We start from the raw sequence: 19,159 nt of genomic DNA on the forward strand, positions 1-19,159 counted from the left end.
AACATTTGGGTTGAAACACCCCTGCATAGGTTTATTTAAAATCCAACGGTTGGTTCTGTCCAATATTTACCCAAGCATGGGTTAAAACAACCCAACGTAACCCTAACACTTACCCTTACATAAAAGACATGCTTTTGTGTTCAAGATCATCAAGCAATGTGCAATTTTTGGAAGTTCATAAACTCTGCATTCAAAACTCTCTAAGAAATAAATATACATAGATTTTATAAATATGAAAATTAAATAATATACTTTTATACAGTAAAGACATCATTGATACATTTCAGACAATTGCCTTTGCATAATAATTAGTGCAAACAATTTAATACAATTGGGAAAATTACAGGTAGAAAACTGTGTTAGAAATATTAGGTCACATTATCACGTTGCCCTTTAAAAGGTGGAAGGAAAAGGGAAAGAAAGTGCATAGTTACGTCATATCAGTCTCTTCACAGTCTGCTGCATGCGTTCAATAAAACACGATGCCCACAATGTGTGGATCGTGTGCGTGACAATGTGGTTTAACTCAGTCTGTGCTGTTTATAGACCAGTCATAGGGCAGATAGCTCACTTTGACATTTCCTGCAGTCAGTAGGGCTTTTAGACTCCACTTCTTCTGTGATGGCTCCATATGATCAAACACCCAATTTAGTAGCTGGGAAAAAAAACATCACTGACTGACAAAGTTTACATTTCAACAAAACATCATAAAAGTCCATACATACAGTAAGAAGTGATGATGTGAAACAGACATCTTAGTAATACCTTCTCATCAGTACCTCCAAAGTCTGCCTTGTACCACTTAAAGATCTGGCTGAGTTTCACCTCTCTTCTCACGTCGTCGATAATGCAGCCGTCATCATTTTCCAGAAACGCTTCGGCGGCGACATGCAACTGATTATCGATGTTCTTGTGCAACACATATAATATATAGAGTATTAAAACACAATATGCTTTACGTTTTTAGAAGCATATACATTTGTAGATATGTGACCCTGGACCATAAAACCAGCAAGAGTCCCATGGGTGTTTCTCACGAAATCCAGATTTAGAAGGTGTCTAAATCAGAATTTTTAAAAAGCCCTTGAAGCCAATTTTTTGTTTGCACATATAAGATTAAGGTCTGAATTACTATAACCATTATTTTTAGATGATTTAAAAAATATTTCCTATAGAATTATTTAAATTTTTTAGATGATCAAAAATTATCATTAGCGCAACATGATATTACATTAAATATATGCATTTACAAACTCATGTTTCGGTAATGAGAACTTAAAAGTTGTCTAGGTACTACGACAAACAAAATTTCAACTTTTATCTGGAGAGAAAAAAGTAAGAACTGCTTACCTGGTAGCCATCTTGAGTGTCGCAGTCAATTATGTCCCTTCCAACTATTTTTTTTGTTGAAAATGTTAGTTCATTGAGGGCTTAAACAATTATTGAAAATTGTTGTGGAGGAGGAGAAAATTGGTCTTGGACACATTTATATTCCTTATTATTGGCACTACATTTACCAATTATCACCAAATACCACATGTTTCTTTGCTGTAAATGTTTATAGTATAACATGCACTAAAGCTTTTTTTTGATGTTTTAATTATAAATAGTTTCATGTCAAAGAACACAAATACAGTCATGGACCGGTTGAGGTAATTAAAATGTTCCCCTTAAATGTGGAAAAAACAACAAAATTGGTTTGTATTGTTATCTGAAATCATGTGCAAAATGGTACATGAAGAGATGTTTGTAACTGTATGCTTCTTATTTTGATACTCTTACTTTGCATTTACTTTTTTTGTATCAAAATGTTTCATAATTTCACGAGAATCACCCGCGTGGGTATATTTGGGGCAATAGCCAACGATACATTGTATGGCTCAACATTTTATGTAAAAAACTATTAAGCTTTTAAGTAAAGATCATGTTTCATGAAGATTTTGTAAATTTCCTACAAAGTATTTTTGCATGAAAAAAAAACACGCTTCTCCTGATTTAATACCACAATTACTTAATATATAAAAAAAACTGAAGCAAAAAATGATTTATTAATTTTACACTCCGTGTATGTTTTGATGATCATTCTGAATCTGGGCCGGGTTTGCCAAAAGCATCGTAAGGCTAAGTTGATCGTAAAAACTATCGTACGAATCATCTTAAAATTACGGTCCGTTTCCGAAAAGCTTCGTAACTTAAGTAGCACTTGAAAATCATCGTAGATCTACGAGTGCTCTGGAGTAATTGTTCATACATAAGTGCATCGTAAGACAACAGAGTTACAAGGTCACCTGCAGGACAACCAGCAAATTGCACTCCTGCAATGACGATAATGTAATGTTTTAAATGTAATGTATATTTATTTATTGGGTTCTTCTTTGTTTATTTGTTTAAATTACTTTAATATAATATATATAAAATTAAAATGAGAAATCAAATTTAAATTACAATTAAATTATAATTTTGGTAATAGTTGGAACTATTAATTTGATAAATGGTTCCTACCAATTGCTTCTATAATTAATCTACAGTAAAAAAATAATTGTTTTGAAGTGAAATGGCATCTGATCAAGGAAACCAAATAAATATTTACGGTACAATGCAATAATCCCTAATAATAAATAAACATAGATAATAAAAAAACTAAACTATTACATAAAATGCAGTAGGCATTTCGCAGTGGGACGAGTCCTAACTAAATACGGAAAAGAATATTTTATTATGCACAAATTATTAAAACATTAAAATAATTTTAAACAAATAATTGTTTAATGACTAAATTTTATAATATTTAGTCATTAAACAATAATGAAAAATATTATTAAAAAAAACATAGTGCACATCAGCTGAAGATCATTAGCCTAAACAAGCTTCTGCTACAAATTCGAGTCATTCTATTGGTGACATTTCAGCACTTGACAAAGGGATAGCAACTCGTAAGTAGCACTTAAAACCCAGCTGCGAGCGATCGTTTAACGTGCATCTTTGGGAAACGCACGTAAATGAACAACGAATGTTCGTTAAGTAGCTCGTAGAAAGCGCTCTTAAGAGCTAAGTTCAATCGTTATCGGGAAACCCAGCCCAGATCTCTAACAAAATTCCTTCACAAAAATGCAATTATTTCAGCTTTTGAAGAAAAATACCCATATTTAAGAGTTTATAAGCTGAGTAAAAATATAGATAGGATGAAATGTTTTTTTTTCCCATTTGTTTGTTTATTTGTTGATTGTTTGAAAGCAGAGGGTCTGTTCTTTCATTTGATATATTTGTATGTTTATATATTTTAAGATGAAAATTTTCCTAGAAGGCATTTGTGAAAATCACAAACAATGCTGGCAGGCAACTTTTCAAAAAAAGGCTGGCGGGAATGAGTTAATGAAAATCGTATTCAGCTTTCAGATTATGTATAAATCTCAATAAAAAAATTATGCATGTGGCTGGTTTTGTGGTCCAGGGTCAAATATATGTACATTTATAGATTATAGGAATGATTTATAGTAAATACGAAGTAGTAGAAATAGTTTTGGTGTTAACCTGTGGTGTGTAAGTTTTAATTGGAGGGCAGCCCTTTGCACCACAGTTCAGTGCAAAATGAACAAGAGGCTCAACATCAGAAAGCGCCACCTAATGGATAAAGACACACATAACTGATGTTAGTGGCACTCACAGCTATGTGAATATTACTCATATACAATTTTATTGTTTAAATTCCTTTAAGAAAACAGAAACTGAATATGTTAAGGTATTAATCACTGAAGTAACTGTTTATAATTGCTTTCTTCTATTTTTTAATCTTGACAGCTCTAATGTTTTTCTTTGTCATCACTTCTGTTTAATAAGCCTAACAAAGCAAAACTGAAATTTATAACCCTGGTGTAGCTGCACCTCAATTTGGTAATTACTGTAAATTTAATATTTATAGTAAAGCACTTAATTACTGTATCCCTGTAGATGTTCCTGTAGCTCAGTTGGTTGAGCATTGTGTTAGCAGCACAAAAGGGTGTGGGTCCCAACGGGTCACATATAGAGACAGAGCGCAGCTATGCAAATTTGAAAAACATGCCCACCGGGGGGAAAACAATCCAACCGTCTCCATTGACTTTGTATTACGTGAGGCCGCCTCCTTGTCATTTCTGGCTTATAACAAAAAACAGAATAATGCCTAAAAGCTGCCGTGTGACAATATGTACAGCTAACAAGCCAAAGAACCCAGAAATAAGTTTTTATAAGCTGTAGCCTTTGTTTGGAATTACAGAGGTCAAACGTTTCCTGTAGTTTTTCACCAGGTTTGCACACACTGCAGGAGGGATTTTGGCCCACTCCTCCACACAAATCTTCTCTAGATCCGTCAGGTTTCTGGCCTGTCACTGAGAAACAGAGTTTGAGCTCCCTCCAAAGATTCTGTATTGGGTTTAGGTCTGGAGACTGGCAAGGCCACGCCAGAACCTTGATATGCTTCTTACAGAGCCACTCCTTGCTTATCCTGGCTGTGTGCTTCAGGTCATTGTCATGTTGGAAGACCCAGCCTCGACCCATCTTCAATGCTCTAACTGAGGGAAGGAGGTTGTTCCCCAAAATCTTGCAATACATGGCCCCGGTCATCCTCTCCTTAATACAGTGCAGTCGTTCTGTCCCATGTGCAGAAAAACACCCCCAAAACATGATACTACCACCCCCATGCTTCACAGTAGAAATGGTGTTCTTGGGATGTTACTCATCATTCTTCTTCCTCCAAACACGTTTAGTGGAATTATGACCAAAAAGTTCTATTTTGGTCTCATCTGACCACATGACTTTCTCCCATGACTCCTCTGGATCATCCAAATGGTCATTGGGAAACTTAAGACGGGCCTGGACATGTGCTGGTTTAAGCAGGGGAACCTTCCGTGCAATGCATGATTTCAAACCATGACGTCTTAGTATATTACCAACAGGAAACGGTGGTCCCAGCTCTTTTCAGGTCATTGACCAGCTCCTCCCGTGTAGTTCTGGGCTGATTTCTCACCTTTCTTAGGATCACTGAGACCCCACGAGGTGAGATCTTGCATGGAGCCCCAGTCCGAGGGAGATTGACAGTCATGTTTAGCTTCTTCCATTTTCTAATGATTTTTTCACCAAGCTGCTTGGCAGTTTCCCCGTAGCCCTTTCCAGCCTTGTGGAGGTGTACAATTTTGTCTCTAGTGTCTTTGGACAGCTCTTTGGTCTTGGCCATGTTATTAGTTGGATTCTTACTGATTGTATGGGGTGGACAGGTGTCTTTATGCAGCTATGCACCTCAAACAGGTGCATCTAATTTAGGATAATAAATGGAGTGGAGGTGGACATTTTAAAGGCAAACTAACAGGTCTTTGATGGTCAGAATTCTAGCTGATAAACAGGTGTTCAAATACTTATTTGCAGCTGTATCATACAAATAAATAGTTAAAAAATCATTTATTGTGATTTCTGGATTATTTTTTTTTAGATTATGTCTCTCACAGTGGACATGCACCTACGATGACAATTTCAGACCCCTCCATGATTTCTAAGTGGGAGAACTTGCAAGGGTGTTCAAATACTTATTTTCCTCACTGTACACATTTATATCTTTTATTCAATAATGTCTTTCATTTCTGGGCTTTAAAATTTGCGAGTTGTGTTGCTGTCTATGGAGGCTCAGAAAGCTCTTGGATTTCGTCAAAAATATCATAATTTTTGTTTTGAAGATAAACAAAGGTCGAATGGGTGTGGAATGACATGGGGGTAAATAATTAATGACAACATTTTCAATCTGGAGTGAACTAACCCTTTAAATGCAGGGTGCTGTAAGTTGCTTTGAATAAAAGTGTCTGCCAAGTGCATAAATGCAAATAGAGTGCCACAGGGATGAAGTACTTTTTATAGGTAAACCCCGTAAGTTAGCGGGATACTGGTTCCCTCGATAAAAAAGACCATTCATTTTTCCCATAGACTTTTGGATTATCGCAAAAAATAAACTTTATGTTTATGACACTTACACGTTTTGTTCTATTTCTATAAAACGCATTTAGGGCCCTATCATACACCCGGCGAAATGCAGCGCTATGTGCGATGCAAGTGTCTTTTGCTAGTTTCAACTAGGGCTGTAACGATTAATCGTGCAAATGCATGTTTTCTCAATGAATGAATTTGAATGAATTACGGTGAAATGCCGCCACATCCAAAAGCCAGAGGGCGCTCTTGTGCAGAAACTCCAATTGTGCCACAGAAGTAGTAGCATTACAAACGCTATTCCAGGAAATGTCTAGATTAATATTTATATCGCTGTTCTTCAGGTTGTTTCAGGCATTTTCATGATAATAAAGAATATTTTTAATGATTTTGTTTAACAAGTGTTGCTTTTTTAAAGGCGGGGTGCACAATGTTTGCAAAACACATTGGAATAGGAGACGGGCCGACTACCAAAACACACTTATAGCCAATCAGCAGTAAGGAGTGTGTCTACTAACCGACATCCTTGCCGGGCTGCGTATGTGTGGGGCGGGTCTTTTAAAAGAAGGTCCAGATTCTATTGGGGTAGGGGCGTGTTTGTTTAGGTGATTTATCAAATATCAACAATGGCTTTCAAACATTGTGCACTCCGCCTTTAAATGCACGTTATTAACGACTCTGACTCATAATGATTTTAGATTGATAAGGACTTCTTACTGACCGCCAAAGCGCCATAGTACACGCACAAGCTGCGCATGAAACACAAAATCGCAGCCTTGCGATTCAGAATCGATTCTTAATGGGACACGCGATTTATTGTTACAGCCCTAGTTTCAACCCTGCACAATTATCATTTTCATGTTTAGCGCCATGCTGTTTAAAGCGTAACTAAACCCTTGTTCAGAGCCTGACTCCACCTATTGGCAATATTTTTAAAAAAAAGTGGGCAGACCCCAAGATAGATATAGGGGACGAACTGAGCTCGTACCAAGTGTGTGGTGAGATCGTAACAAGGGCGTGGTGAGCTTGAACCTGCTTACGTAGGGTCATACCGCTTGCGTCACACGGTACCGCAACATCCAATAGAATAATGCAACTGCAGTAGCCACTGTTCAACCTGAAGAGGGCAGCACTCCATATATTGTAGCATTGAAACACTTTATACCCAAATGTCAAAAAAGTTACTCAAATCAATGAACAGCACTAATAAAGCCCCATTCTTATGGATCATTAACTAAAAAAAGTTGGTTTATGGTTTAGTTTAAATAGCAAATGCATTTGCACCCAATTTTGCGCCCATGGGCATTCGGGTCTGAAAAAGAGGTGTATTCAGGCGCATTGTTGACGCGTTGCTATTTTAAGGCAACTAAAATAGACGCAATATTGTTTTTGTTATTTTATGAGCGTGTTAGTATATGTGCCTATAAACGGGACAACAACGGTAAACAGTGTCTCACTAACTGCCGGGTTGTCATACAAAGATAGGCTATCCCTGTGGCACTCTATTACATATACCACTTCAACGTTTATTTTAGTTTTAATGAGAAGTACTTTTCCAATAATTTGCTATAAATCTCACGCTATACAAATTAAGGATTTCCAGCATTTACTGAAACCCAAATGAGAACGAATTACAGAAAAAAAGTATTTTCCTGGGATACCTGCAGTCGTGGGTCGTTCTTTGAAAAGGGCTTTAAGAGTTGTGCCACGCCCTTTCGATTCCCTCGAAGCACTCCGTTTTCAATATCCTGCAGTGTGAACACTTCTCCACCAATGAGGTAGCTTACATAGTTGAAGAACTATAAAAATATGAAAATACAATTAGTAAAACATCTTTCTGTTTCTGAAGAATCAATGATCTTCAAGCTAGGATCAAGAGCCTTCTCTTACCCGATACCTTTGCCAAAAGGTTTTAGGAAAGCCGAGGCGCAGATTTCCGTGAATGACGAGAGCATTATAGATGTTGATGAAGAAGGCCAGTTTTTCTTCATGACTCAGGGACTGCAGTTCAACACGCTGCAGTTGGACAGCTAGCTCACAGTACCGCTCATAGTACGGGCTCTGACACATGGCCTTGTAATCAACCGTCTAGACAAAAGTGAAGACCCAGACGGTCACCTTGACAAATATTTACTTATTTAAAACATAATCTTGTGGAACGGATGCACATCCGCCACAAACGTCAAGTGTGTGAGTCCATGCAGCATTCGTGTCTGTGGCGAGTCTTGCATCTATTTGATATGCATGAAGTATGTGATGAGACGGTGAAATGAAGCATTACCTTGCCATCTTTAGAGAGGTGATGGGAGTACAGTTTCAGGATCAGTTTCCTCATGGCCTCAGATATGTCGGATGCTGTTTGGAGTGAGAATGATTAAAACCAAAACACATAGAGGTGTGCATGATGTACATGTTTGTACTTTAAATGATTGAAGCAAATATGCATTTAAATTGGAAATAGCCTTACTGACAAAGCACCAAAAAATGTGTTAAAGGTGGGGTGCACGATCTCTGAAAGCCAATGTTGACATATGAAATCACCTAAACAAACACACCCCTACCTCAATAGAATCTGGACCTTCTTTTGATACGCAACCCAGGCAATGATGTCGGTTAGTAGACACGCACCTTACTGCTCATTGGCTACCAGTGTGTTTTGGTACTCGGCCCGACTCCCTTTTCCAAAGTGTTTTTCAAAGTGCGAGTTTAATGTTAAAGGGACAGTGCACGGAAAAATTTTAATCAATTTACCCTCAAGTTGTTCCAAACCTGTATAATTAAAAAAAAAAAATTTTTAATAACAATACAGATCTGGGGCACTATTCACTTCCATAGCATTATTTTGTCTTTCTATGGAAGTCAATGGTGCCCCAGATCTGAAGGTGAGTAAATGATGATTTTTTATAAACTATGGGTCTCATTCATAAAACATTCGTAAATATGCGAGTAAATATGTGAGTGATTTGCGCGTAAACAGACAATGTTAAATTATCTGGTAACACTTTACAATAAGTTTCATTAGTTAACATTAGTTAATGTATTAACCAACATGAACAAACCATGAGCAATACATTTGTTACAGTATTTATTAATCTTTGTTTATGTTCGTTAATAGAAATAAAGCTTTTAATTGTTTGTTCAAGTTAGTTCACAGTGCATTAACTAATGTTAACAAGATTTTAATAAAGTATTCTTATTGTTGAAATTAACAAAGATTAATAAATGCTGTATAAGTGCAGTTCATTATTAGTTCATGTTAACTAATGTAGTTAACTAATTTTAACTAATGAACCTTATTGTAAAGTGTTATTGATTATCTTTTGTGTTTTCCTGTTCAGTAAGACAGCCAACACCAACAACAAACACAGTTTAATCTTCCATAAGCACAAAATACGTCATTGTGGGCAGGAACTGCGTCAGCAATTTTCTAAGACTAAACCTTTCAAATTATATTTAAAAAATTATAATATGAACATAATTCATAATGTTTTTGAACCAAGGATAAAGAGAAAGCTATCTATAACAATTTCTTTTTAGCAATGTGAATGCCTTACGGCTGGGAAAATACTCAAGGGTAAACCTTACGTAGGTGTATTTATCCTAAGGCAAACAAGAACAAGGAAGTGCAAATATTCAAAAACATACAGACAAAATGATGCAACTAGTGAAAGTGATCTCTTAGCTATATCAAGGAAAAGTTATTTACCACAGCAACAGAACTAAGGTACAGATTTAGCTTTTCTTTTCTGACAGATTTAAGCATTTACTATAGTATTACTCGTCTATACAAATAATTCAATTGAACAGAAAAGATCCACCAGAACTTGGTGAATAACAGGGGTGCTTGTAGATGTTGGACTGTCTTCATAAATGTTACAGTATCTTGTTTTATGACATTAATATAAACAAATGACAGCAGATATTTTTAGAGAAACAGCTGGTGATATTAAAAGAGGCTTACATGCAGCCAGAAAGCCTCCAGGGGCAAACATATCAACAACTCTATGCCAGCAACAAGCTGGAGGAACTAACAAAAAACAGAGCTTGCAAGCAGAGGAAAATAACATACTAACCTTTACCAAGCTCATCTTCAGGGTCAGGGCTGTTTTCATGTGGGACAGGTGGAGCGTCCGGGGGCACAGGTTCTTCTCGTACCAATAGCATAAGGTGTTCCAGCTGCTCATGATCCTGAAAATACATATAAGACTTAATTTACCATTGATCAAATATCAAGCCAAAGCTTAAAATGTATGTCTGGTATTATGATGTTATACATTTTATTGTTAATATTTACTATATTCCCTAATATGAATTGTTATATTTAAGGTTTTGGATGTTTTGTCCTACCACAAATTGCCACTTTGTTTCTGAAATTCATTTGGTAGAACGCTGAGCCCATTTTATAATATACATTTTATCAGTATATGAATACCCTATACATATACTGATAAAATGTATACCTTCACCATTCAGCCACCATATGCACTGTAAAAAGTTGGATCTACTTAAAAAATGACTCAATTGGTAACACCTAAAAAAATATTTTTTTCAACATTGATTTTCTCACTAGAAAATTTAAAGGGGACATATCATGAAAATCAGACTTTTTCCATGTTTAAGTGCTATAATTGCGTCCCCAGTGCTTCTATCAACCTAGAAAATCTGAAAAAGATCAACCCAGTAACTTAGTTTTGGTAAACCACTCTCTGCAAGCATGTGAAAAAATAGGTCATTGAAATTTGGCTCCCCTTGTGATGTCAGAAGGGGATAATACCGCCCCTTAATCTGCACTATCCAACCACAGCACTACCATTTAGTGCACAGATATGTTCATTTGCATTTTAAAGGACACATCCAAAACGGCACATTTTTGCTTACACTTACAAAGTGTCAATTTTAACAGGCTATAATAAATTATCTTTATGGTATTTTGAGCTAGAACTTCACATACATACTCTGGAGACACCAAAGATTTATTTTACATCTTTAAAAAAGTCTTGTGAAATGTCCCCTTTAAGGTGAAAAAACTTTTTAAAAATGACTTTAATTGGTAACACCTAAAAATGTAATCTTTTCAACCTAAATTTTTCACTTAAAGAGAATATTTTAGGTGTTACCAGTGGTAAAGGTTTTAGGACCAGTGTAAAGATGTTTAGCGTCATCTAGTGGTGAGACTGTGAACTGCAACCAACGGCTACGTCCAAAATCTATAAAATGCTGCCTTCGGAGGCAGCATTCAGGGCATCAAGGCACGTCCGAATTCAATGTTTGTTTTACTTCCTGTGTCCCGAGATACCTTCACTGTCTTGCCCCACAATTCTATGCATGGGGAATGTGATGGAGCCTGGTTTAAGGTGCTAGTAGCTGGTTTAAGATGGTCCTTCCGGTTCTAGCCTGGCAAAGCTGGTGGGTCAGCTGGTCTTCCAGCCTGACCAGCTAAGTCCAGCTAGACCAGCTTTATATTTCAAACAGAATTCCGTTACGCTATCTTTGAAAGCTATCAGAGCAGGTTTTCCGGAGCTGCATTCATGCCGTCGAAGTCATTGCCTCAAGAGGCAGGAACAAGTCAGTTTTCGGAGCGAACCAACGTAGTGACAAAACGCGCTCTATAGAAAAGTTTGTCTGTTTAGGGCTACAGTAGAAAAATGGCATGTTATATTGCATGTCTGTCAAGGGGTCCTTCTAAAAGTTACGCAATGCACCTTTAATGGTTTTTTATTGTAGAAGAAAAACTAGCAACATTTTCAAACCAATATTAGATTAGCTTTAAAATAATCCATGTGTACACTAGAAAGTCATATAGTGGGGAAAAAACTCCTTAAAAATATTAAACATAATAAGACAAATGATTAAAGGAAAATATACAGCATAGAATTGACAATGAGGTGAGACTCACAAGGTTCTGGAGGTCCTCGTTGTTTCCAACATACACATTATTGAAGAAAATCTGCGGTACAGAACTGTGGCCTGTAAGTCCCTTTACTTGAGTTTGTAAATCTCTATGCTTGTTTATATCCACATTACACACAGGCAGACCTAAATTCCTCAAAGTGTCTTTTGCCTGTGTGCAGTGTGGACAGCCTAGCACAGAGTACACTGTAACCCTGCCCTTCATATTGCTTTTGTTCACAGCCATCAAGCACCTGCAAGTTTACAGAAATAAAAATAGGATAAAAATATTTATAAAAACGCAAAAATCAAATTTCTCAATGGCATCAAAAAGTCACCGATTAATTATTTAACTAATGCATAAACTGAAAAATTATAATTTCCCTTAGGTAAATGTAACATGTTTTCTGCAATAAAATTTCCTATAGTTACTGTTATTTCTAAAAAGCCATCTTTTTTAAACAAATTGTTAATGAACACATTTTGATTTAAAAATAATGGCTTTTACATTAAATACTACATGCACAAAATCATGATATACAATGTATAGCAAGTATGTTTTATTGTCTTGGCATCTGCTTATGGACCTACCTTTTCTTTTAAAGTGCGATCGGACAGTCACATTAGACTCTGACTATGTAGGCCGACCGCAGGTAAACTGATATGCTGAGGAGGCTGATGACACGCTATAAACAAAAGATATCGAACAATGGTAATTGCTGTATACCGTCACCGAGCAATATAATGCCATCCATATTTACACACACATTCACGCGCAGTGGCGTGAGATAGGACAACAGCGTGGGGCGCATCATTGATAGAACTATGTGAAGTCAGGAAATGTAGGATATTGAGGATTTTTGGGTTACTGAACAATTAATGTCTCATATACAGTGATGAATAGAACAAAACTGAATTAACAAAAATGTCGTATAACATAGATTTTTTTTTTTTAAATCATCATAACATCAAATAATCTAATTGACGAAAAACTTTTATTTTGCCTACATTACAGCTGTGCGCCCTAGCTAGCACGCCCTAACAGATTATGTACTTTCGACTGTACCTTCGTTGTTTAGAAGAGATCCCAGTATGCTAGAAACATTTTTATATATGAAGCATACGTTAATTCATTATTTAAATTAAATTCGATCATTTTAACCTGACGATCACTGCTGATACGATAGTCTTTTATTTTGAAATTCTCTGCTTGCCGATGTCAAGTCGGTGTTGCTGCTTTCTATCTTCACGCTGTGCTGCTCTGGCGTCAGTGCGTCGTGTCGAATGAGGAAGTGAACACAGATGTGGAGTCGGTAAAACGAGGGTATGGTTCTTCTGTAACTTACTTACTATAAAATAATGTATGAATGATTTCGTTTTTTGGGGGTTGGAGGGGTTAGTCTCTTGTCTTGTTATCACATTTGATTAATAAACGTTTGTTTTCTCCTTGACCTTTAGAGTAAAGTGCATGCGACTCTTGACATATGGATGTAAAATCTTGTGTTGAATTAAATCGGATTGTACTTTAATACGTGTGCTCTTAGTATAATTTAGGTGTATGTTTTCAAAAGTACATTTGGCCAAGAATGTTGTCGTTTTTCCATTGAGTGCAATTACAATTAAAATTGTACTTTCTTTCATAGACATCATCAGTTATGATGTCACCAAAGTTTTAGATTTACGTCATGTATGTTTTATGAACTCTGGCAGTTCAGACTTTGTCATTCATCTGTTATGGATGTATTGAAGATACACACGAATGTTCAAATGTTTATTCTGTCTTCTTTTTCCTTCTATCTTTTATTTGTTCAGGATGTAAAGCCACTTTGAATGGGAAGCCTCAGTCTGGAATCTTTACTCTTCCTGGTCACATCACAGGGCCATCTTGGTCAGAGATGGGTCTTCTGAATAAACCTGTATGGGCAGATTGCCTAATTTCTTTATAATATTAATTACAACCAAGTTTTGCAAGCACATATAGTATACACACAAACATGGCACCAGTCCCACCTGGCGTTCGTTTCTTGGCATCCTTCAATAGGGAACAATGGTGAGTTTGAACATCATTTATTCATTAACTTAAACATTTACTCAGAAATGAAAATTATGCAGTCCAAGCTGCTTCTCTCCATATAATGAAAGTGAATGCGATCATTTCTGCGAGATTTTAATTGTATGATGTATGTATGGTTTCAATAGACTTAAATGCATATCATGGGAGGAGCTTTAACATCTTAAACACTTCTTTGGAGTTTCACAGGAATTTCAAGAAGATGAAAGTCACACAAGTTTAGAGTCATGTTTCTGTATCCAACTGTTGTTAGACAGGCTTAACAAGCGTTAGTTTTAGTATGCTGACTCAGTCGCATTTCTGCTCTATAAATAAAAACATTGGCCGACATCTACATTCACTCCTCCTCATCTATGTTGGTTTATATACAGTACAAAAAATACTATTTGAAATAAACAAAGTAGTACTACCAGCGGTTCTGCTTAATGTAGTATGTACTGGTCTAATAATATAAACATCAATACTACAGTAAGACTCAACGACAGTACTATGGTCACTGACATCTATCTGAATGTGTATTTAAATGTAACTGTTTGTCTCAGAGTCCGTAAAACATATTTGGGTATCGTTACATCATTAACCCTAAACTTTTCAAAGTTAGGTTGTGAAAGGACTGGTTTAGTAAGTTTTTTATCAGATGGACAAAGGACCAGACATATTTCAACTATATAAACCAGCCAGGCTGATATGAAGTATATTTAAACTGTTAATTACATCAGTTTATATGAAACTGGTTTTCATAATGTAAAGATCCTGCTATCATGATTTACTGTTTTTTTTTAACATAAAATCATCCCACATAATGTTAAGAACATTCTGTGAAAATATAATATCTTAAATATTTACTGAGTAAGGTCATGTCAAAAATTTAAAAAATGAAGTCAATTGAGTGAAATTGCTCACAAGGGCGGCACAGTGGCTTAGTAGGTAACACTGTTGCCTAACAGCAAGAAGCTCTGGTTTCCTCTTACAGGCCGAAAACATACAAGTTAGGTGAATTGGAGATACCAAATTGAATTGGAGATACCTCTCCCAACTTGTGTAACCAGTTCTCGCCATGAATATAGCCTTAGATGCTGATATGGTGTAAAGAAGAAAGAAAGAAAGAAAGGAATTGCTCCCAATCTCATAGTTCAGGGTTCCCACGGTTCCTTGAAATCCTTGAAAGTTTGTGAATCTGGGGAAAAACATTTTGGGCAGTTTTTGAAGTATACATACATAGATACAGGTCATTGAAAGTGCTTGAATCTATTTTATGCAAGAAGTTTTCTGGGGGGAAAAAATCCATATTATTCCCTGTGTAGTGTAGGATAATATCATAAAATTCTAGACTTTTTAAGCACACATGCTAAACTGTTCACTTTAAAGGCTTATATCTTCTGTATGTGAATGTTGATTCATACCAAAATGCTTTTTTGCATAGTTGTATTTGACACATGAAAACGTCTCAGGTTACGTATGTAACTGTTGTTCCCTGAGAAGCGTCCCTGTAACGCTGTCTTTGGCAATATTTCATATACCGATAAACTTACTGGCTCCCGCGTCACCGTGTATTTGACGTTAAGCCTCACCATTGGTTGAATTTGATATACACATTCAGACACACTTACCCCTGGAGGCATCTCCAAATGTCGAAAGGGAACTGTAACGATGTTTCTTTAAAGGTGACACAATGTAACCTTGCTCTCACTTGAAATGTGTCCCCACATTTAGTCTTTGAATTTGAGGGTATTGGACCTGGAAAGTCCTTGAAAGGTCCTTGAATTTGAAGTAAACTAAGGTGAAGGAATACTTTTATCCAAATCGACCTACAAAGCATTACGAGTTATACATTTTCTATCATTTTCTATGCGGGTGATTCTCACGAAAACTTGGTTTTAAAAATGTCAAGCATGAAAATGTAAAAATTGCTTAAATTTACTTTTTTTTCCCACCAGACATTGAAAAACCAAGTCTGGAGTAAATGGGAACATTAATTTAAAAACTTTTACTTATCATTTAACACTTTTTGTAACATAATTTTAAAAAATTTGTCCTAAAAAATCTCATTACCGCAACAGTCAGAAAACATCAACACTGACATATTTTCAAAATGACATGACAAACCTGAAAGAACATAATTTGGAGATTCTGCACATGCATTTAAAATCAAAGTATTATGTTTCTATTAATTAAATTAACATTTAATAAGCATCTGTTGCGGTAATGATAATCAAAATGTCGTGTAAGCATTCTGACAAGACAATATTTCAAATTAACTGTAAAAAAAATGATCTTACCTGGTAGCCATCTTGAAGTAACTGGTCCATGTGCTTGGTCACTCAAAATCAAACTTTATTAATATTCTGTATCTGTGCTTAAACTGTTCTCAAAAAGTGTTGCGGAGGATGAGAACATCAGGCATGGACACATCATTTTCCTAATTTTTCTTCATTATTATTATACATGAATATTCAGTAAATATTTTTCTGTCATCTAAAGTAGTCTAGCAAAACATCCATTTATTTTTTTTCTTAATATTTTTGTGTTAATTTGATTAAATTACAACATAACGCATGTTCAAACATAGCCGGACACATTGCGGTAATGAGAATTTCAGCAGAAAATGAGATAAAATTTACAATTATAAATTACTTATGTTGAAATCACACATTGTACAAGGTAGAACACAGTATTGTGTTAATCCTGATGCTTTTTAATGTTACTATATTACACATTTTAAAGCTAAAATCATTAGTGCCGTGGTGTTTCAATGGTTTCGTGAGAATCACCCATGCATTCCCTTGGTTTGAACCCGTGACCTTTTGCACTGCTAACGCAATGCACCACCACTGAGCTATTCAGGAGACTTTTTAGCCTGGATTTTACAGACAGAGTCACAAATAGTCAATCTCAGTAACATAACAATTTATTTGCTTGCTAGTTAAACAAAGTTGTTTGCATAATTGTACATGTGGTTAGCTCATTTGCTGGCTCACAGTGAATTTTCACCCACAGATCTGTGCAAAACAATGAATGCGCTTTGTGTTGGTTTATCAGGTTTGGGTTTATTTTAGCTACCAATAAGATTTTCAAAATCTGCACAGAAAAGGCTGTGAAACACTTACAGATGCTCTCATCAGTCACTTTAACTGCACACGTCCTGTATTTGTTTATCTGTGCCATTACATTGCATGAGTAGAAATTTCACAGTAAAATGTCCGTATTTTCCTGTCCTTCTCATCTAAACTAATTGGTTTCCTTTATTTGCTTTACCCAGGTACAAGGCCTTCACGTTTGCTCTCACTTTTCTTCTCTACACAAGTTTCCATCTATCCAGGAAGCCAATCAGCATTGTCAAGGTAACATAACCCAGATTAAAAGACACAAAACGTGAGGATTATAAAACAAACGCGTGAAGCAGTCACAAATGTGAAATTGCTTTCCCACAACCAACGTGCTTAAGGATCTTCGGATTTATTTTTGTTCACTCCTGTAACATATTAACATATCCGTAATCAAAATCTCTTTAAGAAAGTTGCACCAGGAGACGGCCATGGTTTTAGTTGTGCAAGACAAAAGTCTTATGTAAAGAGAGATATCTCTAAAATCTTGTGCTAAAATCACAATTAAACAAAATATTTCTGATCAACAGTTAAACCTGACATCAGCAACGCCACAACTTTTGTTTCTTAATTTTTTTAGGATGTAGACTGGATCTTTGGTGTCCCCAGAGTGCGTACTGCGTAATTGAAGTTTTGGCTCAAAATACCACACAGATAATTAATTACAGCATGTTAAAATTGCCACTTTGTAGGCCTAAGCAAAAGTGTGCCGTTTTTGGGTGTGTCATTGAAAATGCAAATGAGCTGATGAAGTGCAAACACTGATCACAATGATTGTGGTTTGTTGCAATTGAAACGCAGTTGTGCTGTGAATTATTTTCTTTCTCTCTCTTTCTCTCTGTACTGGATGGCTGTGCTGTGGTTGGGTGGTGCAGGTGGAGGGGCTGGTGTTGTCCTATTCTGGCGTCACAATAGGAGCCAAATTACAATGACCTGTTTTTTCACATGCTTGCGGAGAATGTTTCTGTGTTGATCTTTTTCACGTTTTCTGGGTTGATAGAAGCACTGGGGACACAATTATACCACTTAAACATGGAAAAAGTCAGATTTTCACAAGATAAATTCATAATAAAATTTTCCTGAGGTTTCTGAGGAGGAGATGTCAAGTAAGGGAGTAATATAAAGCCAAACAGGCATTAGGGAGATGGGAGGACCAAACTGTGAAGAGTCTGTCACGGGTGGGACGTTGTATCTTCAAGACCTAAACTAACTTTTTCTTCTGTCTCAAACAGGTATTGTTTAGAAATAGTGAAAACGTGTATGTTGTTATAAGCACCTTTTGTACTATCGCTTCCCTATGACACATCGCTTTTATTGTTTCTTAATCTTTGTAAGTGTCTGCTGAATCCCTAAATGTAAATGTTCATGATAATCTGACTTTTTCCATGTTTAAATTCTATAATTGGGTCCCCAGTGCTTCTGTCAACCTAGAAAATGTGAAAAAGATCAACCCAGTAACTTAGTTTTGGTAAGCCATTCTCTGCAAGCAAGTGAAAAAAATAGGTAATTGATATTTGGATTCCCATGTGATGTCAGAAGGGGATAATACCGCCCCTTAATCTGCACTATCCGACCACGGCACTGCCATTTAGTTCAGAGAGAGAAAAATTATTGACTGCACAATTGAGTTTTAATTTCAACAAACCACCATCATGACAATTTGTGTTTGCATTTCGTCAGCTCATTTGCATTTAAAAGGTCACATCCAAAACGGCACATTTTTGCTCATACCTACAAAGTGGCAATTTTAACATTCTATAATACATTATCTATATGGTATTTTGAGCTAAAACTTTACATACGTACTTTGGGGACACCAAAGGTTTATTTTACATCTTTAAAAATGTCCCATTTAAACTCGAAACACCTTCTTAAACTGAAAACGCATTTTCGAGGTTGTTTCAGCTACAGCGTCTGCACACAGTTTAGCAAGCGCCCCACTTGACTCTGTACAGAGCTCCTCCCCCAGAGAACCGTCAGTCTTGATTGATGATTGGTTCATTCATTGCATGGAACTCAGCCATCTAACCATGTCATACTTTCCTTGCACTGTTGACCCAGCCTTGTTAACTTGGCCATTCCCTGTTTGTTTGTGGTTCAAGCTGTCAGAGATTACTCATTTTTTATTTACGGATGTCTTTGTGATTGA

General features: G+C 36.2%; 2 protein-coding genes across 4 annotated transcripts in view; one reads left to right on the forward strand and one right to left on the reverse strand.

Annotated features, from left to right (window-relative positions):
• LOC129451797 (uncharacterized) lies at nt 1–12,127 on the reverse strand. Of its 2 annotated transcripts, none has more exons than XM_055215249.2 (8): nt 11,843–12,127; nt 10,020–10,134; nt 8,228–8,301; nt 7,837–8,034; nt 7,608–7,745; nt 3,532–3,621; nt 780–909; nt 1–655 (listed from the first exon to the last, which is right to left on the reverse strand). In XM_055215249.2, the coding sequence occupies exons 1-8, from the start codon at nt 12,080–12,082 to the stop codon at nt 636–638; spliced, it is 1,005 nt and encodes a 334-aa protein (XP_055071224.1). In that variant the 5' UTR covers nt 12,083–12,127; the 3' UTR covers nt 1–635. The 2 variants fall into 2 exon arrangements, with proteins under 2 accessions (XP_055071224.1, XP_055071223.1); XM_055215248.2 differs by having other exon boundaries at nt 766–909; nt 11,843–12,125.
• Nucleotides 9,577–19,159, forward strand: part of slc37a1 (solute carrier family 37 member 1) — a 25,178-nt gene continuing 15,595 nt past the window's right edge. Inside the window, exons 1-3 of one of the 2 annotated variants that reach the window (XM_073854961.1) lie at nt 9,577–9,670; nt 13,648–13,885; nt 17,166–17,247. In XM_073854961.1, the coding sequence (XP_073711062.1) occupies nt 13,830–13,885; nt 17,166–17,247 (138 nt within the window). In that variant the 5' untranslated portion in view covers nt 9,577–9,670; nt 13,648–13,829. Of the gene's footprint in view, nt 9,671–13,005; nt 13,160–13,647; nt 13,886–17,165; nt 17,248–19,159 lie in introns of those variants that run through there. The other variant, XM_073854960.1, reaches the window with a different exon arrangement.

Source organism: Misgurnus anguillicaudatus, chromosome 17 (assembly GCF_027580225.2).
Source record: "Misgurnus anguillicaudatus chromosome 17, ASM2758022v2, whole genome shotgun sequence".
Classification (NCBI taxonomy): Eukaryota; Metazoa; Chordata; class Actinopteri; order Cypriniformes; family Cobitidae; genus Misgurnus; species Misgurnus anguillicaudatus.

What these genes read in the sequence shown, in the direction of transcription:
- LOC129451797 (XM_055215248.2), bottom strand. Translation starts at nt 12,082, where the DNA reads ATGGCTGTGAACAAAAGCAATATGAAGGGCAGGGTTACAGTGTACTCT. An exon ending in AGAACGACCCACGACTGCAG is followed by an intron (nt 3,622 to 7,607) that starts GTATCCCAGGAA and finishes TTTATCCATTAG; the next exon opens with GTGGCGCTTTCTGATGTTGA. An exon ending in TTGGAGGTACTGATGAGAAG is followed by an intron (nt 656 to 765) that starts GTATTACTAAGA and finishes TTTTTTTCCCAG; the next exon opens with CTACTAAATTGGGTGTTTGA.